Source organism: Halichoerus grypus, chromosome 10 (genome assembly GCF_964656455.1).
Source record: "Halichoerus grypus chromosome 10, mHalGry1.hap1.1, whole genome shotgun sequence".
Lineage (NCBI taxonomy): Eukaryota > Metazoa > Chordata > Mammalia > Carnivora > Phocidae > Halichoerus > Halichoerus grypus.
In genome coordinates, this window is record NC_135721.1 from 72,746,569 (window position 1) to 72,769,255 (window position 22,687).

Below are 22,687 nucleotides of genomic sequence, written 5' to 3' on the forward strand. Positions count from 1 at the left end.
CATCGTTTATTAGTGGAGTTCACTGAGATTGTCAATGGTAATATTTAGAAGAGTATTAGGGAATGTAGCATAAACCATTGCTGTTTCCAAAACTTTATTCCACTGTGGGTAATAAGAACGGGGCTACTACTCGCTGGCAAAGTAGGTCTCAGCCTCTGTTTCTCTTTTTAATTATTGTTTTTATTTTACTTTTCATTGTCTCGTTTCCTTTGCTTCTCTCCTTTTTGTTACTGTTCTTAAAACTTTTAATAATTAGTATGACATTATTGAACACTTACTATTAGCAAAATATTAGAATATTATATCTCTAAATTGGTAATTCCGATTCTGACTTCTGTTATTGGATGGATGATAAAGGAATAAAATATTTTGAGATAAGTTTCATTCTAAAAAGTCTATGCCATAACAATCTGCACTCTTCATATTTACTAGTGGATAAACTTGCGTAATGTATATAAGCTAGAAAAGGTGAAAAGATGAGTTAATGAGGCAAATTTTTCCCTTTGTAAGAAAATTCAACACAATTCTCTATGCAACTCTCAAATTTATATCTGAATAGAATTGCATTTGAAGAATAAACAAATACAGATAATTGGTTATTATATGAGTAATGGGCAGTTTTGGAGTAAAATGTAAGAATCAGGAGAAGCATACTTTTTGGTGTGGGGTGGGGTATTGGCAAGTAGGTTGATCTTTAGAGCAATAGATTTCAAAATGTTGATCAAAGGACATTTTCACTATAAAATCAGGTCAGTCTTTATTCCCTGCCCTCTTAGTTTTTGTGTCTTGTCAGTCATGAACATGGAATGTTTACAGTTACAGTGTTTACTGCTGCAGACAACACTTTCTTCTGTAGTTAGTGCTCCTCTCTTTGCCCCATTTTCTTGTGTTGGAGGCAGGGGGGCCTGTCCTTCTGCTTAGTCTGACACTACGCAGGCTCCAGGCCTTATGGCAGCTTTTTCTTGAGCTCCCTTAGTGGTATCATGCAGTACTTGTAACAACTTCTGGTTGGTCTCAAATGTAGATGGGGAAAACAAAAGAAATAGAGGAGGGATTTTTAAAAAGGAAAGCAGAAGAAGGTGAAGGGAAGGGAAAGAGAGAATAAAAGGGATGCTTACTGTGGAGAGTAGCGGAGATGATCATTTATGCTGGTGCCATTCTTGGTTGGAAGTAGCTTCTACCTCAGTGGAGGGACCCAGCTTCCAGATGGGAGACAAGCTCTCCATCCTCTTTGTCTTTCAGTTTGTTGATTTGCTTTCCCCTATAACAGCATTTGAAGATACCAGTGATCATCTCTGTCATTGAATGGCCTACTGCCAGCAGTAACAGTGATTTCAGTGTAATGTTTTGCCACACTGGTCCACTGTAGAGGCTCGGTATCACTGTGCACATAAACCTCTGATGCTAAAGAGCAGAATCAGATTCTCGTGCTCAATACTGTTCGTGTATTTATAGCACAGAAGGATAGGTAGCTCTGAGGAAATTTAAACTCTAAATTAAAGTTCTGCTGCATAGTTGCTAATTTGGGTCTTCCTTTTTGGGGTTTCCTTTGTGGCTGGAAAGTGTTCTTTTCATCTGATGTGGTATGGGGCACTGAAGGAAAGGTAGCCGAGGGAATTCTGTACTGTTGAAATCTTCCTCTGTGGATAAGATATGGTAGGATGTCCGTCGGGGAGTACATACACGTTTGGTAGACATTTTAAGTTCTCCCAGGCTTATTATGGGTCCTCTGTGTGATTACTGTACCATTGCTAGGCTTACTCTCTTTGAAAAATGCTCATCTTTTGAAAGAAGGCTTAGAATTCTTGTTTGTTTTTTTTTTTTTAAACTGGCAATTGAATTCTTTCTAACTGGTCTTCCACCAGATGGTGCCAGTGTTACATATCTAAAGGTAAACTTCTTGGTGCCATTGAAATCTTGAGCTTGTATGTCTTTTCTCTCTTTTTCTCCTTCGCGATATTTTGCTTTCAGTGTTTTTTCCACACACACTACTTTCCTGGCACACTACTCTGTCGCTTCACATCTTGTACGTTGTGGGTAGTGAATTGATTGTGCCTTGGCGATCATAAAGGATAACTTGGGTGGTGGGTTCAGAGGCCAAGGACTGAGTAAAACTTAAGGATATATAATATGTAATTTCTTGTAAAATTTTTCATCATGTTTACCCAGATTAAGTTCAAAATAACTTTAATAACTATTCAAGAAAGTTTGGTAGAATAAAAGAAAATGTTGGGCATTATGTAATATCCCATTTCCTGGCCAATTAACAATTGTTATTTTAAACTTAAATTTTAAACTTTTTCTTTTTACAAATATTACATGGCTATTGCAGAAAAACTTAAAGAAACGAGAATGCAGTCAAAGGAATAACTCAATTAAATACTATTAACATTATATTACATAAATTTTCTTTTTTCTTCTTTTTATATAGGTCTATATTTTAAAATATCAGAGTTGGTCTCATAGTCATATAACCATTTTTTTTCACTTAATATTTTATAACTAATTTTTAGTGACAGTATAGTTTTTCATTTAATGAACCCTGTAATGATAGGTGTTTTGATTTTCAGTTTCTTTCAGTAAAAGCTTGAATAGCAGTTTTTCATTTTTTTGTGTATTTTAAAATTTCTTTTGTATGAATTCTTAAAAATGTAATAGCTGATTCAGAAAGATTGCATATTTTTATAACTTGATCTGTATTTTCAAGCTACCATCCGAAAGAGTTCTACAGTTTAAACGTCTTTAACAGCGTATGATTTTGCTTGTTTCTTTGCTTCCTTATCACCAGGTTACCCTGGTTTTTAAAGCGGCTGTATATTGCTCATTTGAGACTCCCTGAAATGACAGTTCATCATTAAATACAGGAACTGAAAATTGCTTTGATATTTTCTTAGAAATAAGCTTTATCCTTTAAACATTAAATCCTAGACCCCCTTTTATTCACGGTGGTTTGGTTTTGGCTTTGTCTCCTATCCCTAAAGTACAACAGCCATCCTTTCATACTTCAGAATGGGTTATCTCATGTGCAGGGCACAGAATCAAGGTCTCTGTTGGCTAGCTGTTTTAGCACTTTCTATTACTCGTTGGGAAACTTAGGTCAAGCCATTTACTCTCTCCGTATGAATGTTTCTCAGTCTGAAAATTTGGAAGAACGGTTTTTAGATAAATTGTTTTTAAAAACTTTAGTGAAATAAGCTGTGCATTTAATGTAGAAGCTATTTAGTGCATATTTTTTGGTGGGCAGAAGAAAGCTGTTAGGTAACAGTAAAGTTTGAGGAATTCTAATGTACTTTTGAAAAGAATTAAGAACATATCAGTTTTTATTGATTCAAGCAATATATCCTGGCTGATTTTAATATCTTAATAAATAACTGCATTTTCATTTAAATAGATTATCTTTGAATTAAATTTCTCCTGTTAACATAAGGAAGCATGTGATTTATTTTAAAATAAGAGAAAATAACAAAACTATTTTCGTATTTGGGAAATGGGAAGAAGAGAGGAGACATCATGTAACCTTGTAAATGAATGTGAAAACTATTAGCCTAGTAACTTAAAAAAACAAACAGCTAGTTTCCCTGTCTCATGAAAAGAATCCCCACCCCATCTCAATTTGGTAAAAGAAATTGCCATTCTCTTTATTGTCAGAACAAATAGTCACTATAAGAAAACTGCTTGTAAACCAGGTTTAAAAGATTCATCAACATACAGTCTGTTTTAGCAGAAGACACTTAAATTGCGTAATTTAAACATATCTTTTAAAAAAATAAATTATATTGATAAATGGTCAATTTATGTAATGTCATTGAATTTTACTTGAGATATAACATTTTAGCATTTTTAACTTAAGAGTTTTTATTAAAATTTTTAAAAATGGATTTAAAAGTATATGCATCCATATTGTGGGCATTTCACTTGCTTTTTAGTTTTGAGTGTATGGTTTGTATTTTTTTTTTTTAAGTAAAAAAGACCCTAAAATCGTGCTGAATTTGATTGTTTTTAAAAATACCTATTTAATTATAGAGCATTAGCACATTAACATATGTATCTGGTAAAATGTAAGTCCAATGGTAGCTTCTGAAATGTACTTACATATTTTTAACACTTGAGATACTATATGTATGCATTTAACTATTTGTATGCACTAGCAGTTTGAAGGGGCTTCAGAGCACTGTAATAATATTGACCCTTCAGTTCATTTACAACTGTGTCAGTTAAATTCCCTCCAAATAATAAATCCTGCTCAGAGTCTTGTCTGCTTTATGGCGAAATAAAGTAATCAAGTTGCTAACATTATGAGCCTGGTTTCTTTATACCTGAGAGAAATTTGTTTTGTGGAATATAATATTTATTAAATCATGAGCTGTCTGAATTTTATGTAAAGTTCATTTTTGCTTTTCTCAAAATATATTAGAGATAATTGGAATACTTTTCTATAGTTTATTGGAAAACTTGGCAATAAACAGAAAGTGGCTTATAAAATCTAGCATACTTTTTTAGTCTCTATCCTTGACATCCAGATGGGAATGAACAAAATGGGAGTGGGATCATTATAAACTTTTATTCTTCACAACTTCTCCTGGAAAAAATCACCAATCTCAGCTTGATTTGTTTCATTTAATTCCTGCCACATAAACTTCTTAGGTCCTTATATGTTGTATAAGAAATCAGTGTTGAGGTTTTTCTGTTCATTTAGATTATTGGAGCATTCTGTTCTGTGCTTAGTAGTGACCTGTTTATTGGACCCATGCTGTCTAATAACGAAAGCATATGAAATTTACTACATTTTGTATTGATTTAATATTAATGTTAATCTAAAATCTTTCAGTGCAGTATGTCACATCTGTTTTGTATTCCTCTGTTTAAAAGAAGTGGCAGTGTGGTATTTGGAGGAATATTTATTATCTGAGTGTTTTTCTTTGCAACAGTTCCCCTCAGTCTATTGAGAATTTTAACTTCCAAGAGACAGTGAATCACCCAGCAAATTCTCAGGTACCAAACTGCTAAAAGCCACAGTTAATTGGAATTTTTTATTTACCACTTCACTTCCTTTTACAGTGGCAATTTTGGAGTCTTCTTGAAATGATAGAAAATAAATTTGTGGTGAATTTTTTAAAAATATTCTTTTCCCTTAATAATAGGTCCAGCCTGCACTTCATGGATACTCGAGTTTTTTTAGAAAAAACTTTGTTAGACTGAGTGATTTGTGTTTGAAACCATATTTTCCATGACCAGTGACTGAATATTCTTATCCTGTGATGGTGCTTCCTAACTTTTTCAGGGGTTATGGGTTTCTTTAAGTAATCACTGAAAACTATAATCCCTTTTCCTAGGGAAAAAAATGCATAAACAAGGGTATTTTGTATGCAGTTTTAATTAATCCTGTTTCTCCCTGCCCAGAGGACCAAGGGCCCCTGGTTAGAAAGTGCCACTATAATGGAACTGAAAAAAATCCCTTTAGAGTGTTGGTTTTAACATCCTGTTATGCCACACTAAGAATTTTCTTCACTTCAAGCTTTATTTGACATTACATTTTCTCCTTGATCATTACATAGAAGATGAGCAGAATCTAAATCTTATTTTGGAGAAAAAGCACAATTTCTTTTTAATTTTAAAGTCCATCTCTGAAATTATAAAATATATTTGACCTTCTACGTGCTTTAGATTCTACCTTAGACACATAAGAAAGGAAGAAAATGGTTCTTCCTTAAAAAGATGTTATTACACTTATTTAGCACAAAAGTATGGGTTTTCATTTTTTTTTTTTAAGATTTCATTCACTTATTTGACAGAGACATAGAGAGAGAGCACAAGTAGGCAGAAAGGCAGGCAGAGGGAGAGGGAGAAGCAGGCTCTCTGCTGAGCAGGGAGCCTGACGCGGGGCTCGATCCCAGGACCCTGGGATCATGATCTGAGCTGAAGGCAGCCACTTAACGGACTGAGCCACCCAGGTACCCCTGGGTTTTCATTTTAATGAGAGGTTTCTGAAGCTATTCAGAAATTACTTATGTGTGCTGGTTAAGAGTTCAGACTTAGGTTTAAAGCAGATGAGAGTTCAAATTCAGCTCAGTAGCTTACCAGCCAAATGACTTTGGGCATATTACTTATCTGTTTAAAAAAATCACCATAAAAGGATTAAATGAGATAATGTCTACAAAGTGGTTGGTTTTGTACTTTGTGTGTAATATGCACTCAATTACCTCTTTCTGTACCATGATGATAGTATTGATGAGGGTAAACAATTACAGAGTGTTCATTTTTCCTATTATGAAATTTAGGACAGTAGACTTGGTTGCAAAAAATATAAATCTTCATGTTCCCCAAAATAATCTTCTCAAGTCTTGGTGGCTATGATTGTTGTCTAAGTTCAGTCAAGAGTTCTTCAAAGACAGGGGTAGCAAACTAACTTTTTCACACTTTCCTTGTCAGTGTTCAGCTGTTACAATGGGGCAATATGTTAAAAGTTATCCACTAAACTTGTCTCACAATTAAAGTAAATATTGAGGAACAGAGAAAGGAAGAAGTTTCTGAGAGTGGATTAAAAAGCACAAACATGTTTCTGCTTTTGAGTCTTGACACCTAGATGGTCTTGTGGTAGAGCCACAGGTATCATGAATACTTTGGGTAGATGATGTTTCTTTGCATATTATGTCATAGAGAATACCTCTAACTTAGGGGCACCTGGATGGCTCAGGCTATTAAGTGTCTGACTTTGGCTCAGGTCATGATCTCAGGGTCCTGGGATCGAGCCCTGTATCTGGCTCCCCACCCAGTGGGGAGTCTGCTTCTCCCTCTTCCTCTGCCCTACCCAAACCCGCCCCCGCTTGTGCACGTGCACACGCGCGCTCTCTCTCTCTCTCTCTCTCAGAAAAAATAAAATCTGAAAAAAGGAAACCTCTAACTGAAAAATGTTGAATAAACTGTAGTGATGTCAACTACTATATACTTGTCCACTGTAAAAGAGTGTTCCCATCGTGGTTTGTAAAGTATTTGGAGCCAAAGAAGAGGATAATATGTGTGATGCTTTGATTAAATAAATGGTTTAACACCTGCCTGAAGTGAAAGGCTTCGAGTTTACTAAAAGGATGATTTCAGACCTCCTGAAAAGAAGTGGGATAATATCCTATCTGATCCCTTTCCTATTCACATTGTGGTTGTTCATTATAATTGAGTAGTGATCATGGCAGTGTTTATGGCAGTGGTTTTTGTATATATCCACATGTGCACATATCCACACACATGTATGTGCTCTCCATGATGCTTTAGAATGATTAATTCAGTTGGGAGTCATAAGTGTTAATAATAGATTATAAACATAAAGAATCTCAGTATATACTAGAAATTCAAAGTTGGCATTAGGGGAAAGGATCCTTTGTATTCATCTATAAACTCTATCATTACTACTGACAGAAAACAACTGAATGAATTCATTATGGATTTAAACCTGTGTATGTCCTCTGTGGCAAACACAAACCTTACTTGATTACTTGATGTTTATGAAAAATTAAATGCTATAGGTACCATTGAAATATAAAGAGAGCAGTTAGCCCTGCAGTTTTTTTCCTTATGATGCCCAGTCTTATTCATTAATTTTCTTTGACCAGGCAGAAAGTTTGGAAAATGATATTCCCCCTTTTCTTTCTTCTCAGTATCGTCAGTGAAGCAGGGGCATCAATCTACAGTGTCAGCCCTGAAGCTAACAAAGAGATGCCAGGGCTGGACCCTAATTTGAGAAGTGCAGGTAAGAAACTATGGGCCATCACAAAAGCATGTGGTTTTGATATTTTGAAGGACTTCTGTTTTTAGCAAGCAAGAAAATTTAGGAGATATATGCGTAAAAATTAGCATGTTAGAAAGAAAATGGCTGATTGGGATAATAGTTGGAATTATGGAAAAGAAGAGGAAGAATAGTGTTTTTAAAGAGTATAGTAAAAAATTAGCCCAAAACATCTTTAGTAAAATTAGGTGCTTGAGAGTTAATAATAAAATTAATAAAATACTCCAGATCTCTTATTACTACTACAAAATATTATTTATTACAGCTTTTTATTGACAAAAAATAATATATTAACATAAATATTGTGCAAATATATAAATATGCACAGTTTCTTGCTAAGTATTTGTCAAATGACCAGTTTCTCTTGTCTTGCTAATAGGGGCAGTCATTAATGTTTAAAACAGCCTGCTTTGATTTTAGTTGTATTAAGTTGCTTTGGTTTCTGTTTTGTGGAATAGTTAAAATCTTGTGTGTGAAGAAATTGAGATACTTTGATACATCTAGTGAAAGTAATTTGTATTATAAGGAAATTATTAAATCTGGTCAGATCATTTCTCTGTGTAATAGCAGGATATTTAGACTGCTTTGTTAGAAAGGGACTTTTTATTTAAAATTTTTCCTTAAGGGGCACCTGGGTGGCTCAGTCGGTTAAGCATCTGCCTTTGGCTCAGGTCATGATCCCAGAGTTCGGGAATCAAGCCCCACATTGGTCTTCCTGCTCAGCGGGGAGTCTGCTTCTCCCTCTGCCCCTCACCCTGCTCTTCTGTGCTCGTGCACTCTCTTTCTCTCTCAAATAAATAAAATCTTTTAAAAAAATAAAATATTCCTTAAATATTCTCATCAAGTTCATTGGCTGTTCTTAAAATCTATACTTGGAGATACACATTTGAAAATTTTTGCATTAGTCTGAGGCTAAAAATCTTATTTCTTACATCCAAAAGAGCTTGTAGTTTCCCTTCAATTGTTTTTTCCATGATATCATCCTCTGTCTAAAATGATCATCTTCTCAAACTCAGATCCCAGCTCAAAATCTTGGTCCTTCTGTGAAGCTTTTCCCTATCACAGCACTCAGTGTGGTCTCTGCCTCCTTCCCATGTGTTCTTTTGGTACTTACCTTGTAATAACAATAGCATTAATAATTGTAGGAGGAGGAGATATAGTAATCATAGTGGGAGCTGCTAATACTAATTTTTTTAAGCACTCAATATACGTGAAACATTGTGGTAAATGCATTACCAGATTATTTTGTTTTATTCTCATAAACCAAGGCTTAAAGAGTCCACCTAATCAATAAGTGCATATATAATACTTGTGTACTTGTATAATAAAAGGATACTTTTCTTTCTTAAAAAAAAAATTCAGGGGCGCCTACGTGGCTCAGTCAAGTGTCCGACTCTTGATTTTGGCTCAGGTGATATCAGGGTTCTGAGATTGAGCCCCATGTTGGGGTCCAGGTTGAGGGTGGAGCCTGCTTAAAATTCTCTCTCTTCCTCTCCCTCTCCCTCTGCCCCTGCCCCGTGTGCGTGCGCTCTCTCTCTCTCTCTCAAAAAAAAAATAAAATTCAGAACCTTTCAAGTTGACACTGAAAGATAATCTTCCAAAAGAACATTTGAAAGAAATATTGTCTAGGAAGTGACAGTCTCTTAGACCTCCCACTGCTAAGGGGTTGACTGTTTCCTTTTCACCACTGGCCTGTGTGGATGCGTAACTGTCAACAGTGTTATAGGTGAGACAAGATTACAACATTCCAACAAGACTCTCTGAAAATAGGAGATAATAAAAAAGAAGAATCATTATATGGTCCGAATTACTCAGATTCCAAAGTCTGGTTGTGTCTTCAATTTGGGATTCTCTGCACATGTCAATGTCTAGGTTGATCCATATCAACTCGAAACATCCACCTAGATATTTTGAGCCTTCAAGGACTGATCCTGGTGGCAAATATTGAAAGAAACTGAGTCTCCACTCTTGATTTTCTAGGGTTCACTTCCTTCCCAATTCCTCATTTCTCACTGGAACTCCTTTCCTAGTAATTGATGCCAGGGATGACTTCATACTTCATTTGAGACCTGTCCTACCGATGGGTGTGGGTTTTCCCTTTCAGCCCTCCGTAAGTTTACTATATCAGAATATAACAGAACCTTAACATTCATACAGTCTTTAACATGTGTAAGAAGATGACCTTCATATTACTGTATCTTCTTGACCAGTTTGTCAGCTTACTGAGAGCAGAGATTATCCTTATATATTCTTACGGTCCCCCATAATAAGTTCATTATACTTGAGAGGCATTTGAATTGGATAGACAGAATAGTAGATAGGTGATATTGAAATGTTTATTATGGATTTCTGATTTGAAATAGAAGATTGAGTATACCTGTTATTCCTTTACTCCCTTCTGAACTCCCATTAAAGTGACAGTAACATGATAGAAAGAAGACACAAACTTACTAGGGCAAGGATGGGAGAGGAAAGAACAGCAATAATCATTTTGAAGCAAGAAAGCAGATGGCTGAATAATAAGTGATCTAGCCAACTGGAGAAAGTTGAATACTAAGACAGCATTGTAGAAAACCGAGAACTAATCTGAAATGATCATGGAACCCTTATAGGTTCAGGAAATGCATGCACCAAGTTACCTTTAGAAGTATCTTGGGAGGGCTGCAGGTAGGTCTAAAGTAAAAGGATCGATTCAAAGTTCTGTGTAGAAAGCAGTTAGACCCAGTTAAACACAGAATACCATTTAACCCAGCAATTCCACTCCGAGGGATATACTCAAAAGAGTTGAAAACAAGGACTCAAATACTTGTACAGAGTACTCATAGCAGCACTATTCACATAGCCAAAAGCTAGAAACAACCCAAATGTCCATCAGTGGATGAATGGATAAACAAAATGTGGTATATCCATACAATGAGATATTATTATTTTTAGTCATAACAAAGCATGAGTACTGACATGTGCCATTAACATGGGTGAACTTTGAAAACATGCTAAGTGAAAGAAGCCAGACACAAAAGGTCACATATTGTATGGTTACATTTATATGAAATGTCTAGAATAGGCAACCTATAGATGCAGAAAGCTGATTGGTCATTGCCAGGGGCTGGGAAGAGGGGAAAATGAAGAGGGACTACTTAATGGGTACAGGGTTTTCTTTTGGGGCACTGAAACTGTTTTGGAACTTGGTAGAAATGGTGGTTTGTACAACAGTGTAAGTATACTAAATGCCACTGAATTGTACACTTTGAAATAGTAATGTTATGTGAATTTCACATCAATTTAAAAAAAAACAAAATAGTTAGATCTCCTGTTCCACACAGTTGGGTGACTGTCCTTCTTTCACCTTTGCAGAAGACTGGAGATTTTTTTCTCTGGAGAGGGTTAAACAGAAAGTCTCTCTGCTGGAGGACACAGGTTATACACGATAGTGGGGATAGCTGCTGAAAAAAGAGGGATTAGATAATTATTTACATGCTGATATAGAGATCTTAAGACTAAATCTTCCAGATGTAGATCAGAGGTCCACAAGAAATGGGCCAAATCACCATATAAGGAAGCCCACAGTTGATAAACTTCACATTTAAGCAAGGCACTTACAGTCAGCTTTTTGGTACCCTGCCCCAGGTGGACAGTCAGGGGTCACCTATCATGTGAGGAAACTTATACTATTAAAGACAGATGTGGGGGTAGTGCAGAAATCACTTAGAGGAAATAAAGACTATATAGAAAGAAGAAAAACTTTTACATCCTTAGAGAAATGAAAGGTATTTTGTTCATTTAAATGAACTTGACATAAAGTAAAATTCACCCTTTTTAGGTGCATTTTTGAATTCATCTGTGAATTTTGAAAAGCTTAAACTAGTCAGGTAACCACAACCACTAACACTACAATCAAGATAAAGAATATTTTTTTTTAAATTTTTTTTATTGTTATGTTAATCCCCATACATTACATCATTAGTTTTAGATATAGTGTTCCATGATTCACTGTTTGTGCATAACACCCAGTGCTCCATGCAGAACGTGCCCTCCTCAATACCCATCACCAGGCTAACCCATCCTCCCACCCCCCTCCCCTCTAGAACCCTCAGTTTGTTTTTCAGAGTCCATCGTCTCTCATGGTTCTTCTCCCCCTCCGATTTCCCCCCCTTCATTCTTCCCCTCCTGCTACATTCTTCTTCTTCTTCCTTTTTTCTTTCTTAACATATATTGCATTATTTGTTTCAGAGGTACAGATCTGAGATTCAACAGTCTTGCACAATTCACAGCGCTTACCAGAGCACATACCCTCCCCAGTGTCCATCACCCAGTCACCCCATCCCTCCCACCCCACCCCCCACTCCAGCAACCCTCAGTTTGTTTCCTGAGATTAAGAATTCCTCATATCAGTGAGGTCATATGATACATGTCTTTCTCTGTTTGACTTATTTCGCTCAGCATAATATCCTCCAGTTCCATCCACGTCATTACAAATGGCAAGATCTCATTCCTTTTGATGGCTGCATAATATTCCATTATATATATATACCACATCTTCTTTATCCATTCATCTGTTGATGGACATCTTGGCTCTTTCCACAGTTTGGCTATTGTGGACATTGCTGCTATAAACATCGGGGTGCACGTACCCTTTCGGGTCCCTACTTTTGTATCTTTGGGGTAAATACCCAGTAGTGCAATTGCTGGATCATATGGTAGCTCTGTTTTCAACTTTTTGAGGAACCTCCATACTGTTTTCCAGAGTGGCTGCACCAGCTTGCATTCCCACCAACAGTGTAGGAGGGTTCCCCTTTCTCCGCATCCCCGCCAACATCTGTCCTTTCCTGACTTGTTAATTTTAGCCATTCTGACTGGTGTGAGGTGGTATCTCATTGAGGTTTTGATTTGGATTTCCCTGATGCCGAGCGATATTGAACACTTTTTCATGTGTCTGTTGGCCGTTTGGATGTCTTCTTTGGAAAAATGTCTGTTCGTGTCTTCTGCCCATTTCTTGATTGGATTCTTTGTTCTTTTGGTGTTGAGTTTGATGAGTTCTTTATAGATTTTGGATACTAGCCCTTTATCTGATATGTCATTTGCAAATATCTTCTCCCATTCTGTCAGTTGTCTTTTGGTTTTGTTGACTGTTTCCTTTGCTTTGCAAAAGCTTTTTATCTTGATGAAGTCCCAATAGTTAATTTTTGCCCTTGCTTCCCTTGCCTTTGGCGATGTTTCTAGGAAGAAGTTGCAGCGGCTGAGGTCGAAGAGGTTGCTGCCTGTGTTCTCCTTTAGGATTTTGATGGACTCCTGTCTCACATTGAGGTCTTTCAACCATTTGGAGTCTATTTTTGTGTGTGGTGTAAGGAAATGGTCCAGTTTCATTCTTCTGCATGTGGCTGTCCAATTTTCCCAACACCATTTGTTGAAGAGACTGTCTTTTTTCCATTGGACATTCTTTCCTGCTTTGTCAAAGATTAGTTGACCATATAGTTGAGGGTCCATTTCTGGGCTCTCTATTCTGTTCCATTGATCTATGTGTCTGTTTTTGTGCCAGTACCATACTGTCTTGATGATGACAGCTTTGTAGTAGAGCTGGAAGTCCGGAATTGTGATGCCGCCAGCTTTGCTTTTCTTTTTCAACATTCCTCTGGCTATGCGGGGTCTTTTCTGGTTCCATACAAATTTTAGGATTATTTGTTCCATTTCTTTGAAGAAAGTGGATGGTATTTTGATGGGGATTGCATTGAATGTGTAGATTGCTCTAGGTAGGATTGACATCTTCACAATATTTGTTCTTCCAATCCATGAGCATGGAACGTTTTTCCATTTCTTTGTGTCTTCCTCAATTTCTTTCATGAGTATTTTATAGTTTTCTGACTACAGATCCTTTGCCTCTTTAGTTAGATTTATTCCTAGGTATCTTATGGTTTTGGGTGCAATTGTAAATGGGATCGACTCCTTAATTTCTCTTTCTTCTGACTTGTTGTTGGTGTATAGGAATGCCACTGACTTCTGTGCATTGATTTTATATCCTGCCACTTGACTGAATTCCTGTATGAGTTCTAGCAGTTTTGGGGTGGAGTCTTTGGGATTTTCCACATAAAGTATCATATCATCTGCAAACAGTGAGAGTTTGACTTCTTCTTTGCCAATTCGGATGCCTTTGATTTCTTTTTGTTGTCTGATTGCTGTGGCTAGGACTTCCAATACTATGTTGAATAGCAGTGGTGATAGTGGACATCCCTGCCGCGTTCCTGACCTTAGGGGGAAAGCTCTCAGTTTTTCCCCATTGAGAATGATATTCGCTGTAGGTTTTTCATAGATGGCTTTTATGATATTGAGGTATGTACCCTCTATCCCTATACTCTGAAGAGTTTTGATCAAGAAAGGATGCTGTACTTTGTCAAATGCTTTTTCTGCATCTATTGAGAGGATCATATGATTCTTGTTCTTTCTTTTGTTAATGTATTGTATCACATTGATTGATTTGCGGATGTTGAACCAACCTTGCAGCCCAGGGATAAATCCGACTTGGTCGTGGTGAATAATCCTTTTAATGTACTGTTGGATCCTATTGGCTAGTATTTTGGTGAGAATTTTTGCATCCATGTTCATCAGGGATATTGGTCTGTAATTCTCCTTTTTGATGGGGTCTTTGTCTGGTTTTGGGATCAAGGTAATGCTGGCCTCATAAAATGAGTTTGGAAGTTTTCCTTCCATTTCTATTTTTTGGAACAGTTTCAGAAGAATAGGTATTAATTCTTCTTGAAATGTTTGGTAGAATTCCCCTGGGAAGCCATCTGGCCCTGGGCTTTTGTGTTTTGGGAGATTTTTGATGACTGCTTCAATTTCCTTAGTGGTTATAGGTCTGTTCAGGTTTTCTAATTCTTCCTAGTTCAGTTTTGGTAGTTGATACATCTTTAGGAATGCATCCATTTCTTCCAGGTTATCTAATTTGCTGGCATAGAGTTGCTCATAATATGTTCTTATAATTGTTTTTATTTCTTTGGTGTTGGTTGTGATTTCTCCTCTTTCATTCATGATTTTGTTGATTTGGGTCATTTCTCTTTTCTTTTTGATAAGTCTGGCCAGGGGTTTATCAATCTTGTTAATTCTTTCAAAGAACCAGCTCCTAGTTTCGTTGATCTGTTCTACTGTTCTTTTGGTTTCTATTTCATTGATTTCTGCTCTGATCTTTATTATTTCTCTTCTCCTGCTGGGTTTAGGCTTTATTTGCTGTTCTTTCTCCAGCTCCTTTAGGTGTAGGGTTAGGTTGTGTACTTGAGACCTTTCTTGTTTCTTGAGAAAGGCTTGTATTGCTATATACTTTCCTCTCAGGACTGCCTTTGCTGTATCCCAAAGATTTTGAATAGTTGTGTTTTCATTTTCATTGGTTTCCATGAATTTTTTAAATTCTTCTTTAATTTCCTGGTTGACCCATTCATTCTTCAGTAGGATGCTCTTTAGCCTCCATGTATTTGAGTTCATTCCGACTTTCCTCTTGTGATTGAGTTCTAGTTTCAAAGCATTGTGGTCCGAAAATATGCAGGGAATGATCCCAGTCTTTTGGTACCGGTTGAGACCTGATTTATGACCTAGGATGTGATCTATTCTGGAGAATGTTCCATGGGCACTAGAGAAGAATGTGTATTCCGTTGCTTTGGGATGGAATGTTCTGAATATGTCTGTGAAGTCCATTTGGTCCAGTGTGTCATTTAAAGTCTTTATTTCCTTGTTGATCTTTTGCTTAGACGATCTGTCCATTTCAGTAAGGGGGGTGTTAAAGTCCCCCACTATTATTGTATTGTTGTCGATGTGTTTCTTTGCTTTTGTTATTAATTGCCTTATATAATTGGCTGCTCCCATGTTAGGGGCATAGATATTTACAATTGTTAGATCTTCTTGTTGGATAGACCCTTTAAGTAGGATATAGTGTCCTTCCTCATCTCTTATTACAGTCTTTGGTTTAAAATCTAATTTGTCTGATCTAAGGATTGCCACCCCAGCTTTCTTTTGGTGTCCATTAGCATGGTAAATGGTTTTCCACCCCCTCACTTTCAATCTGGGGGTGTCTTTGGGTCTAAAATGAGTCTCTTGCAGACAGCATATCGATGGGTCTTGTTTTTTAATCCAATCTGATAGCCTGTGTCTTTTGATTGGGGCATTGAGCCCATTTACATTCAGGGTAACTATTGAAAGATAGGAATTTAGTGCCATTGTATTGCCTGTAAAGTGACTGTTACTGTATATTGTTTGTGTTCCTTTCTGGTCTATGTTGCTTTTAGGCTCTCTCTTTGCTTAGAGGACCCCTTTCAAGATTTCTTGTAGGGCTGGTTTCGTGTTTGCAAATTCCTTTAGTTTTTGTTTGTCCTGGAAGCTTTTTATCTCTCCTTCAATTTTCAATGACAGCCTAGCTGGATATAGTATTCTTGGCTGCATATTTTTCTCATTTAGTGCTCTGAATATGTCCTGCCAGTCCTTTCTGGCCTGCCAGGTCTCTGTGGATAAGTCTGTTGCCAATCTAATGTTTCTACCGTTGTAGGTTACATATCTCTTCTCCCGAGCTGCTTTCAGGATTTTCTCTTTGTCTCTGAGACTCGTAAGTTTTACTATTAGATGTCGGGGTGTTGACCTATTTTTATTGATTTTGAGAGGGGTTCTCTGTGCTTCCTGGATTTTGATGCCTGTTTCCTTCCCCAAATTAGGGAAGTTCTCTGCTATAATTTGCTCCATTATACCTTCTGCCCCTCTCTCTCTTTCTTCTTCTTCTGGGATCCCAATTATTCTAATGTTGTTTCGTCTTATGGTATCGTTTATCTCTCGAATTCTGCCCTCGTGATCCAGTAGTTGTTTATCTCTCTTTTTCTCAGCTTCTTTATTTTCCATCATTTGGTCTTCTATCTCACTGATTCTTTCTTCTGCCTCATTTATCCTAGCAGTTAGCGCCCCCATATTTGATTGCACCTCATTAATAGCCTTTTTGATTTCTACTTGGTTCGATTTTAGTTCTTTTACTTCTCCAGAAAGGGTTTCTCTAATAACTTCCATGCTTTTTTCAAGCCCAGCTAGTATCTTTAAAGTGATGATTCTGAACTCTAGATCTGACATCGTACTAATGTCCGTATTGAGTAGGTCCCTGGCAGTCGGTACTACCTCTTGTTCTTTTTGTTGAGGTGATTTTTTCCGTCTTGTCATTTTGTGCAGAGGAGAATAGATTAATGAGAGAACAAAATGCTAGCAGGGTAACAACGTCCCCAGAAAATATACTCTAAACAAATCAGAAAAGACCTGAAGCAGTGGGAAAAGAAAGGGAAAGAGAGAAAAAAGAAAAAGAAAGAAAAAAAGAAAAAAGAAAAAGAAAAAGATAAAGATAAAAACAAACAAAAACAAAACAAAACAAAACAAAAACAGAATGTGATCAAATATGATCAGGCTGTTTTACAGATCAGTGCCTCCCAAAATTTTAAAGAAAGAAAAACTTATATATGTACAAAAATAAGGGTTGATATGATGAAGGGATGGAATATGACTGTAAAGATGGAAATTATAAAAAATTTTATAAAAGGAATTGATAAGTTGTTTGAAGAAAGAAAGAAGAGGATTTAAAAAAAAAAAAAGGGAGAGAATGTGATCAGGCAGGGGAGTAGAGAAAAACAATACACTAGAGATTTAGAGTATATTTTGATCTGTTAGAAGAAACTATCTCAAAATTTTAAAGAGAGAACAACTTATATATATATGCCAAAAATACGGGTAACTACTATGAAGGGATAGAATATGACTCTAAAAATGAAAAATAAAAATGTTTTTTTAAAAAAGGGATTGATAAGATGTTGGTTGAAAAAGGGAAAAAGAAAAATTCAAAAAAAAAGAAGAAAAGAAAAAAGAAAAAAAGACAGTTAAAAAAAATAATTAACTTTGAAAGACTAAAGAATCATGGTAAAAAGGCCATGAATTCTATGTGCAGTATTCCCCTAGCGCTGGAGTTCTGCCGTTCTCATTGATCGGTAAACTTGGTCTTGGCTGGCTGTTCTCGCTGATCTTCTGGGGGAGGGGCCTGTTGCCGTGGTTCCCAAATGTCTTTGCCGGAGGCAGAATTGCCCCGCCCTTGCCCGGTCCGGGCTAAGTAATCTGCTCGGGTTTGCTCTCGGGAGCTTTTGTTCCCTGCAAGCTTTCCGTACAGCTTTGGAGGCGGAGAGTGAAAATGGCGGCCTCCCAGTCTCCGCCCAGGAGGAGCGAGAACTCGGGGCCCCGCTCCTCAGTGAGCCCCCAGAGAAAAGCCGTCAGTCACTCCCGTCTCCCTGGTCTCCGGCCGCACTCCGTGCTCACCCGGCCTGTGACTGAGCATCTCTATCTCTGGCACCCGACCCCGGGTGGAGTCTCCAAACCCAGCAGATCCCCGCGGTGCGCTCCCGCACCTCTCCTCCCGGGGGAAGAAGGTGAGTCTCCCCGGATCTGCCGCTTGTTGGGTCCCTGCTGGAGGAGCAGTGGCCCGACTGTGCCTCGGCTCACGGTTTATGGCAACCCCGAGCTGAGAGCCCGCGCCCCAGCTCCGTCTCTGCAGCCGGCTTCCCCACTCCGATACCTGGGAGCTCTGCCGCACTCAGGCACCCCAGGTCTTTCTGTGACCCCGAGGGTCCTGAGACCACACTGTCCCGTGAGGGTTCCACCCCCCACTTAGCCACCAGAGTGACGTCCCTCAGCGGAGCAGACTTCTAAAAGTTCTGATTTTGTGCTCCGCGGCTCTATCAGTTGCCAGAAGCGGCTGATGGAGGCCCCCTCCCCCGCCGTCTGTCCTCCCGAATAACGCCTCGGATTCACTTCTCCGCATGTCCTACCTTCCAGAAAGTGGTCGCTTTTCTGTTCAGAGAGTTGTTGCTATTCTTTTCTTCGATCTCCTGTTGAGTTTGTAGGTGTTCAGAATGGTTTGATCCCTATCCAGCTGAATTCCTGAGAGGAGATGAAATCCAGGTCTCCTACTCCTCCGCCATCTTGCTCCGCCCCTCTAGAAATGGGATAAAGAATATTTTTATCTGGTCAACAGATTTGTCAACTTCTTGTTCAGAAATGTAATTATTAGGGGATCAAGATCATTTATTAAAACTACATTTTAATAAGTATTATAATGAAAAAAATTCTTACTCGGAATTGCTGAATGAACAAAGACAGCATGAGAAGTCTTACTTATCTTCCTCTGTTGCTATCTGATGACAAGGGGAAGGGGAAATTGAGGGGAGTATTGGACTTTATAAATAAAAATTTCCACTTTGATATTCTTAGATAACAAAATAAGATAAATTTTTAGGAGAACGCAGTTTAGTACAGTCTTTTAAGCAATAAGTTTATTTGCTTTAGAATGGCTTTTAGATTCTAGATATTTCATAGAACTGAAGACCAAAACCCATAGAACCCTTATTATCCTTCAGATATAAGACACATTTTGAATGTGGGGGGGGGGAATGGTGCTTTCAGGGTCTCTCCATGTGGTTGTGCAGATTTGTGCCCTGGACATCCTGCCTAACCGTATGAGGTAGCTCTGCTTGCTGACCTTTTAGCTCACTGTCTGCTCCCCTGCCCTCCTTTTGGTATAACCTGTTTTTTTCCTCTAATGCTTAACTTTTTGTTCAAGAGTGGTTTGGTTGTCTCCCTTTACACAATGAGTTATGTTATTACCATTTAACAAATTACCATATATTAAAGATGAAATTCCTGTGTGTATTTTTAGTCCTCTTTTCCTTGGTCTGACTAATTTGCCACAGCGCAAGACTCTCAGTTATGGTGGCTTATGATGTGACTTGCTTTGATCTTTTTTTAATTGCACTTTTCCTATTTCTTTTTTTCCATATACATTTTAGAGCCATTTAATTGAAATTCTGTTAAATTGGCACCTTTATCCCAGTTCTGTACACTTCATTACTCACAGGCAGCACACACACATGCACACACAGAGTAAATGGATTGTCCTCCATGTATTTTCTTATTGGTTGTTGATGGCATATGGTTCTGTATCAGTTATTGTCTGGGTGTCTTAAAACCAGCCAATTGAAATCTTATTAGTTCTAATATTTTTTCAGTTGACTTGTTTGGGTTTTCTAAAGTAGTCAATCATCATCTGCAAATAATAATCTAGTTTCTATCTTTTCGGTAATTATACCTTCTTTTTTTCCTTGTCCAGTTGCATTGACTAGAATTTCCTGGACAATGGTGAATAGTAACAGTGATACAGAGATATATTGACATCATGTGGGCAAAATAGTATTGGCATACATTTGGATATATTACATTTAAAAAATATATAACAGCCTCATTGAGATACAATTTAGTAGCATAAAATTTGCCCCTTTAAAGAGTGTAAGTCAGTGTTTTTTAGTACAGTCAGAATTGTGCAACCATTGCCACTATCCAATTTTAGAATATTTTCATCACTCCAAATAGAAACCCAACACCTATTAGCAATCGGTCCCCTTTGCCCTCTTCCCCCAAGCCCTGATAAATACTGATCTACTTTCTGTCTCTATGGATTTGCCTATTGCAGACATTTCGTATAAATGGAATCATTACAACATGTGGTCTTTTGTAACTGGCTTCTTTCACTTATCATAATGTTTTCAAAGTTCATTCACACTGTAGCATGTATCAGCACTTCATTCCTTCCCATTGACAAATAATTTTCCATTGTATGGGTATACCATATTTTGTTCATCCATTCATCTGCTGATGGATATTTGGGTTGTTTTCACTTTTTTGGCTGTTATAAATAATGCTGCTATGAACATTCATATACAAAATTTTACGTGGACATATGTTTTCATTTTTCTTGAACATATGCCACATAGTAGTAAAAATTTGCGGACATATGGTAACTATGCAAACATTTTCTAGAATTTTTTTTACTTCTGTTGCTATACTTTCCTCACTATTTAGTTTCTGCCTCTTTCACTGTGTCCATCTTTTCTTCTCTATCTCACAATGTGAATATGCCCCCAAGTTTTGGGCCATGACTCTTCCTTTCTCTTCGTTCTCTTTATCAGCACTCTATAAGACTCCTTTTACCTGAGCTACCTATCTATCTCTTACTTTCAGGAATCTGTTGTCAGCCTGATCATTCTCAACCTACAGGTGTGTGTTACTACTGTTAATTAATTCCTGCCAGCATCATCTTCTCTTGAAAGCCTGGACATACAGCTTTCCAATTCTACTTTAAACAATGTTTAAATTCCCTCCTTCATGAACAATGAACATCCTTCAGATGAGCAATATTCATTTTCCTCTTTCTCCTATCTCCCATCTCTTCCATGCTTGCTTGAGTTTTTATGCTCTGTAGAGTAACATCTGAAAGCGAAATACCAATTCTAGAAACATTAGGGTCTATGTAGAGGTTGTTTATTGGGGACACTGTAACTCCAGAGGCTCTTGGGACTTAACTGGAGAATTAATATGACATCTAGAAACTGTCATTTCTAGTTCATTGTTGCTGCATTTAGCAATATCAGGATGAACAAAGGAGATGCTAGCAATGAACCAGTTAGGAGGGAACCAGGTAGAAAATAAGGGAAAGTCCTTTTCTGTACCTAAAAAAAATTTTTAAATATAGAAACCTACTCACACTTAACAAATTATACAACTGCTCTATAACCAGTTTCTAAGCTTAGATTTTCATAATGTGGGTTTTCCTGAAGGGGTAGATTAGATTTACTTATTATTAATATCCTTTTTTAAAATTTCTGATACCTTCCTGCAGTGAATGTTCTGATGCCTGTATCTTTCACTTGGTTTACTGTTGTGGGTTGTGTTTTTTTTGTTTTTGTTTTTAAAGATTTTATTTATTTATTTGACAGAGAGAGAGACACAGCGAGAGAGGGAACACAAGCAGGGGGAGTGGGAGAGGGAGAAGCAGGCTTCCCGCGGAGCAGGGAGCCCGATGCGGGGCTCGATCCCAGGACCTGGAATCATGACCTGAGCCGAAGGCAGACACTTAACGACTGAGCCACCCAGGCGCCCCATGTTTTTGTTTTTCTAAATCAGAAAGTATTTTGGCAATGTATGCATATGTTCGAAAATCAGTCTTATGGATTATATTTTTAAAGACTAGAATAAAAAATTATCTTTGCTTTCAGAGTATCAGATGTTTCCCTGGTGACATCTACTCTCGCTGTGTAATTATACATGTGATTACTGGGGGGAAGCAGCTCCCCTGTAACCTGCAGCATTTGCCCTCATTAGCCTTTTGTGAGGTTTGATAAGAAAATGTATGTGAAGGCCTTGGAGGCTGGAGTCCGCATTTCTTCAGTGGGGAAATAGGCAGATTGTATGACACCAGCTTATTGCTCTCTAAGTTTGCTTGCAAGCTGCCATTGTCACTGTATGTTAGAAGTAATAATAAAATATCTGAGAAAGACTTGAATGAACATGCAGTGAACTGAATGCTCAGAGTAGATCTTATCTCTGATGAAGAGGTGGTACAAATCAGTGACAGGAGAATCCAGTAGTCACTTGCAAGTGGTGGCTTCTGTTGCCAGACCTTGAACAGTTTAATAACACAAGAACAGGCATGGAATCCTTTGATGGCTTTAGTGTTTTCACTAAATGAGTTTATATTTCATCCAACTTTCTGTTTGAATAGATGACACTGACTAGCTTTCTCGCATTTAGAAAATGAAAGCTGTTTGTATGTAAGGACCCGGACTTGGGAAAAGAAAAAAAAAGAGCTGCCCTTGGAAGCATCCTTAATATTCATACTAAATGTCTTTTCTCCAGCTAAATCTTTTTTTTTTTTAAGATTTTATTTATTTATTTGACAGAGACACAGCGAGAGAGGGAACACAAACAGAGGGAGTGGGAGAGGGAGAAGCAGGCTTCCCGCCGAGCAGGGAGCCCAATGCGAGCAGGGATCCTAATGCGGGGCTTGATCCCAGGATCCTGGGATCG

General features: G+C 37.6%; 1 protein-coding gene across 2 annotated transcripts in view; it reads left to right on the top strand.

Annotated features, from left to right (window-relative positions):
• Nucleotides 1-22,687, top strand: part of SRBD1 (S1 RNA binding domain 1) — a 207,856-nt gene that overhangs the window by 100,660 nt on the left and 84,509 nt on the right. For both annotated transcript variants that reach the window (XM_078056613.1, XM_078056614.1), the window contains exon 15: nt 7,650-7,741. In XM_078056613.1, coding sequence (XP_077912739.1) covers nt 7,650-7,741 — 92 coding nt within the window. The remainder of the gene's footprint in view (nt 1-7,649; nt 7,742-22,687) is intronic.